General features: G+C 44.9%; 1 protein-coding gene across 1 annotated transcript in view; it reads left to right on the top strand.

The window, feature by feature from the left end:
• Colgalt2 (collagen beta(1-O)galactosyltransferase 2) overlaps positions 1 to 6,000 on the top strand; it is a 107,650-nt gene extending 101,650 nt beyond the window's left edge. The window contains exons 11-12 of the mRNA XM_021632853.2: positions 1,955 to 2,161; positions 3,715 to 6,000. Of these exons, the coding sequence (XP_021488528.1) occupies positions 1,955 to 2,161; positions 3,715 to 3,991 (484 nt within the window). The 3' untranslated portion in view covers positions 3,992 to 6,000. The remainder of the gene's footprint in view (positions 1 to 1,954; positions 2,162 to 3,714) is intronic.

The following is a 6,000-nucleotide window of genomic DNA, read 5'->3' on the forward strand; positions in this document are numbered from 1 at the left end:
ACGCCATCCAGGACACCTACAGCAGAGACTCAGCACACATCCCTGCTCATGGGTAATATGGTTGGTGCATTCTCAGGACCAAGAAGAAAGGGCGTCTGTCCTGATAAGGACAGAGAGAGTAAAAGAGTTTCCGAAAATGTGAGAGTCATCTTTTAAAGAACTGTTAGCTGCTTTAACGAAGAAGTGTTACTCAAACCCAACACAAAAGCTAAACATCTGTCTGTGATTAGCAGCCATGTTTGTTTCTAGAAAAAACAAAACAAATAAATTGGGACGGTCTAAATAATCACTGGACTTATCTGGGGAGTTTTCTTCCTCTGTAGAAAATAAAGTGTGGGTCATATATATTATTTCAAATTTTCTGATCACACTGAAAGGTAAAAAGTAAATGAGGTAAAATAGGTTTTATTTAATCAAATATATACCTAGCATGTAAGTAATATTTTAATCATTAATGAGATAGTTTATGGTTTTGTGACATCCTCAAAGGCATATGTATAATTACACACAGAACACATTTAAACCCAGAAAAATAAAGTGTCAGCTGTTAAACTATAGACCTACCAAATAATAAACTTGCTTTGTGTGGGGGAAAGCATTTTATACAGCTAAAATATCAAAATGTTAATTTACTTTTAAAATTCTTTTCCCCCATTCCATGTAGCTCTCCTTGCTCTCTCTCAAATTCATGGCCTATGACCTCTTTTTCTTTATTGTTGATACATATATGTATAATATATGTAATATATATCCTAAATATGTAAATATAACTTGTTAGTCTGAAGAGTGTTGAAGTTTGTATATGATTTCAGGGCTGACCACTTGGCATTGGATATCCAGTTGGGAGTCCATCTATCTGGTGGAGGAGGGTCCCCTGCTCTCAGTATTCCTTAGTTTCCTGTAGCTCTCTCTGTAGGGTTGAAACCCCGTGAGACTTCCCCCTTCTGTGTCAGCGCATCTGTTGGCGTTGGCGCTATTCCGGTCTTGTTTAGGCAGCCATCTTGTTGAGACTTCCCTGATGTCCGTAGGAGATGTAGTATCATAGCAGATATCCTATTCCTTGTCTCCTACAATCCTTTCATCCCTTCTTTCTTGATGTTCCCTGAGCCTTATGTGCAGGAATTGTCCTGGAGATGGGTCAGTCGGCACTGGGCACCACCTATGTTGGAATTTAAATTAGTCGGATTCTAAACTGTTCTTCAGCCCCTGTAGCCTCAATTCAGGTGCCCCCTGTTTCTTTTCTGCGACACTCAAGAAATTCAGACTCTTCTTAGTCTGAAATGGCAGTGGCTGCGAGGACATATGCTTAAGGTCCCCGGAAGAGCTGAAGGCATAGCATCTTCTTGTTCTCCGTGCCCTGGTGTCTTCTTAAGAGCACGGGCATCGTGTAAAGGGAGAAAGACTTTCAGAGCTGCCATTCAGACTCCCCAGAAAGAACCCTTTGGGCTCCTCTTGGGCCTCTAGGTCCTCTACTGCCAAGTCTTTGTCTCTCACCATCTTTCCTATGCTGTTTGCCATCAGCACTTGGAAAGTGGTGCAGAAAGCATCCAAAGCTGGAACCCTGGGGACACGAAGACAACAGACTCAAGAGTCTCACATCTGGCCTCCTTTGTTTCTTTCCAACCTCTCTAAACACAGCTGGAAATATCATCGTAGGGAAATCATCCAAGCAATTTTTTTCATCTCTTTGCGTCTTCCCTTTCTGGCTTAGAGACAGACCACTAGGCCTGAATAGTTGAGGTGCTGATAAATGGAGCTGGGAAACTGACTTTATGAGTAGCAGTAGTAATTACGGATACCAAGGAATGTTCTCTGTGGCGGTAAACATTAGGAAAAGACACGAAAGTCCAAGCTTTAAAATATCTTTTGAAAGTAAATAGGTGCTCCAGTCCTACAATAGTCAATATTCTAACATTCACATTGGAACTTTGCTCCTCTTCCCATTCCCTTACAGTTACATTGGTAGAAAAAGAATGCAAGTTAAAGAGCCAGAGAAAGCGGTGCCCAATGTTGTAAATCTCGTTGAGGCTGATTATTCCTACTGGACTCTGGGCTATGCCATCTCACTGGAGGGGGCACAGAAGCTCGTTGGAGCTGATCCCTTTGGGAAGATGTTGCCAGTGGACGAGTTCCTGCCAATCATGTACAACAAGCACCCTGTGTAAGTCTCTGCCTTGGCCACCTGTCCCTTGGGCACATACTGTTCATGAATTAAGCCTTCTGGGAAGAACTTGTTATTTTTATAGTTGTACGGCTTTTCTTCAGGGGAGAGGAATTGGGAGGGAAGAGAGAGGGAGGGTGGGAAGGGGATACAGCTGAGATACAAAGTGAATAAACTTTAAAATACATAATAATAACAAATAAATGATATTCATACAAAAATCCTTCTGCACTCATAACCTGGAAAGGCCGAGCAGCCCCGTGAAGAGACAGGAAGGATGAAGCGGATGAGGTGACCCAGTGCATTACCCAGTGCACAGACTATTCTGGTCTATCCAGAATCTGCGGTGTCCTTCCGAATCCATAGCTTCACATACCTGACGCTAAAGGTTATTTTCTTGAGCATCCTAGATTTAGGGTTCATTCTGCTCACAACATGTGTGTGCGGTGGCAAAGGTGCACATCCTCTCAGTGCCCCCACTGTGGGAGATAACACAGCCCCACGAACCAATCATCATGATGTATCGTGATGCTCATGGTCATGGAAATTCAGGGAATGTGGATGTGGCACCTGAGCCAAATATCCAAGGAGGAAGGTATACAGTGCTCAGAATCCCACAGGCCCACCTAACTGACCTGACACCAAAAGGTCTGAGAAACGATGCTTGCCTGTCAGTCCTCACAGTAAGCTGTGAACCCTTGGAGGCAGGAACAGCCACATATCTCTGGCTCCTTAGAGTACATGTAATGGCTGCTCAGCCAGTGTTTCCTAAACTCATGAGCAGAGCAGGAGATCAGGTTCTAACCTTGGCTCCTTCTCTCAGTTGCTAGGTGATCTCCAGCTCTGACCTTCATGTTAGTTGTTAAGGTTCCCATGATGCAGCTCACTCATTTTGTCTCTTGCCATCAGTAAAGACGGAGTTCTGTGCCATCCTTTATGCAACATGCTTTACCTCTGAATCCTGACAGAAACAGAGTCCAGTCACTATCTCGTGAAAAGAGTACTTCATTAATACTTATTTTATTCACATAACTTTAAGGGGCCCTTGGAGGAAGGTGAAGGTGTCCCTCTTTACAATTGCACAGAGCCAGGGCAGCAAGCAAGAACTGGGATGCAATGCCCAGCTAGCATGCTTCATCCTTGTCCGTGTCACTAACCCCATTGCTGCTATCCAGGTCTCAGATGCCTTCACCTGTTTATCAATGGAAGCAAGAACAGGACAGTGAGTATAGCTGATCATGTTTATTTATCACTATGAGTCCAACAGAGTTGAAGCTTTACCTTTCAGAATAAAACTTGAGGCTCATTCAGTGAACCATTCGACCCGACCGCAGCAGGTTGGGCCTGGACTTTTTGCTTGTTTGTGCAGATCTTCTGAAAGTGTTAAAGAAACCCTCATTGTGCTTGCAGTCTAAGGTTCTCTACAAATGGCAAAACTTGAAAAAGCAAGAAATGAACCCAGGTGGTTTCAGAGATGACAGGCAGGGGCCTCTGCCCTTCCCTGTTCCCCGAGGCTTGGGCCCCTCATGTGGGTGTGCACCTCTTATTTACAGAGCCGAGTACAAGGAGTACTATGAATCCAGAGACTTAAAAGCCTTCTCCGCAGAACCTCTGCTCATCTACCCGACACACTACACAGGCCAGCCGGGCTACCTGAGCGACACAGAAACGTCAACCATCTGGGACAATGAGACAGTGGCCACTGATTGGGACAGGACACATTCCTGGAAGTCCCAGAAGCAAGGACACATCCGCAGCAATGCCAAGAATACAGAAGCGCTACCACCGCCAGCTTCTCTGGACACCGCGCCTTCCAGGGATGAGCTCTGAAGGCTCCCTGGGACTCTGGTCCACACGGTCCATCACTGTCTGGTTTCTCTAAAGGGCTACTCGTCTGTTTGCTCCAGTTTGGCTTTTTGTTCTGTCCTTTTGTTTTTAGGGATGGCAGTCATCTAATCAAAGTGGTTTGATGTGATTGATCAAAATGATAAACTCTGGATAGTGAAGGATGAAGAAACTAAAAAGCAAATTCCCTAGGATACCTTTTCTGGAACGCCTAAGTTAAACTTCAGTCCAAATGCCCAGTTCTCTCACTAGCCACAGAATGCTGTTAGCCACATTGATGTGGCAAATGGTTCATATTCTTGTCCAAGAGATGGCACCACCACCCAGCTGTCACACCAGTCAGTGGGCAATCAACACAGACAGACCATTGGACTTTATTTACTAATCTGAGTGGTTGATTTTGTTTTGTCTTTTGTTTTCTGAGACCATGTTTCTCTATGTAGCCTCGGCTGTCTTGGACTTGCTTTGTAGACCAGGCTGGCCTCAAACTCACAGAGACATGCCTGCCTCTGCCTCCCTGATTGCTGAGGTTACAGGGGTGCGCCACCACGCCTGCCTGAGTGGTGATTTTATGTGACAGATGTGACCTTTAAAACATCAAGCCGTCTAGACTACATTTTTTGGTCTATTTAATGTGACCTTGAGAACTGGTTTATGTAATGAATGTCTTGGGGTGGGGAAATCAAACCATTAATTGGGCTTTTATTCAAAGGAACTCTGTCATGAGCCTGTTGCAAAGCTGATGTTTCAGTCTTGGCCTCGTTATTCGGTGGTGTGAGTAACTGGCTTGGGCTAAGACTTGGCTCTTGACCATCATGGCGGCTAAATCTTTCATTGAAATGTCTAGCTGCCATGTGGCTGTAATATTTAGATATTTATGGGGGAAAGATCTCAACCCTTGGCATTTTTATTGTGGCTTCTTGAGTTCAGTGTGCACTATTTATAAAGGAAAATGTAATATATACAAAGTGAGGGGCGGGTGATTCCAGGCCCGTGCTGGGGCGGTCATGTGCCACGGCACCTCACACCGTTTGTCTCACTCCTTCGCCTGGGAATAAGCTGCAGGTCTGAGTTTAATGACTCACCGTTACAAGGTGAAACGCATCTCGGCCTCACAATTGGCCTTGCCTTGGACTTTCATTATATTCTGAATTATTTATTTTACAAATGTGGAAGAAAAAAAAAAAACGATGTCTCAGGCTCTCATCGCATACTGGGGAACATCAGGGTAGACATGTGGGTCTGATCATCTTAGTTGCCTGAGTTTCCCAGCGTGGCTTTTTAGGCAAGAACACCGGTGAAAGGCTAACCAGGTAGGAGTAAGTTATTCTCCAGCGAATGAGGGAGACATTGGTCTGGACAGCAGATTTAAGTCAACAATCTGCAGCTCTCAGAGCCCCAGATCCAAAATAGACACCCTTTCTCAAAAGACATCCCCTAAAACTCCTTCCTCATTTCTTCACAGACCAGTGAGGCGCCGGGCTGTGTCACAGCGTCCAGGTTCACAGCCGGGTGCCTGAGAACATCTCCCGGTGCTTCACCTCAGCCGCCCTTCCCTCCTCACTGTGGCTGAGTCTTCTCCACAGCTGAAGCGGAGAAGCCAGGTGTATCTGGTTCCCGTTTGCCACTTCTCTTCTAGAAAAAAACAGGAAGAGCACTGGCGAGCTCGTGAGAAACCTTAGATGATTCCTAAGGTCTCCTTGGGTGTTCGGTATTTTGTTTGTAATTTGAATGTGTGCAGGTATGCCTGGCTTTGACTGTGTTTTTTATAGGGGTGGGAGGTAGCTGGGGTGCTGGGAGTGGAGGGGGACTGAGTTGCTTTTTTGTCGTGTTCTGGTTGTTGATGTTTCAATGGAGAAGTTTCCCCCGTTTGCCCTGTCAGCTGGTCTGATAGATTTAACAATTTTCATTCGTAAAAGATCTTGGAATTCAATTCTTGAATTTTAGATTAGGACCTTTCTAACTGTGAATAAAGTTCTGGTTCTGTCAGTCTA

The sequence above is a fragment of the Meriones unguiculatus genome, chromosome 11 (assembly GCF_030254825.1).
Source record: "Meriones unguiculatus strain TT.TT164.6M chromosome 11, Bangor_MerUng_6.1, whole genome shotgun sequence".
Taxonomy (NCBI): Eukaryota; Metazoa; Chordata; class Mammalia; order Rodentia; family Muridae; genus Meriones; species Meriones unguiculatus.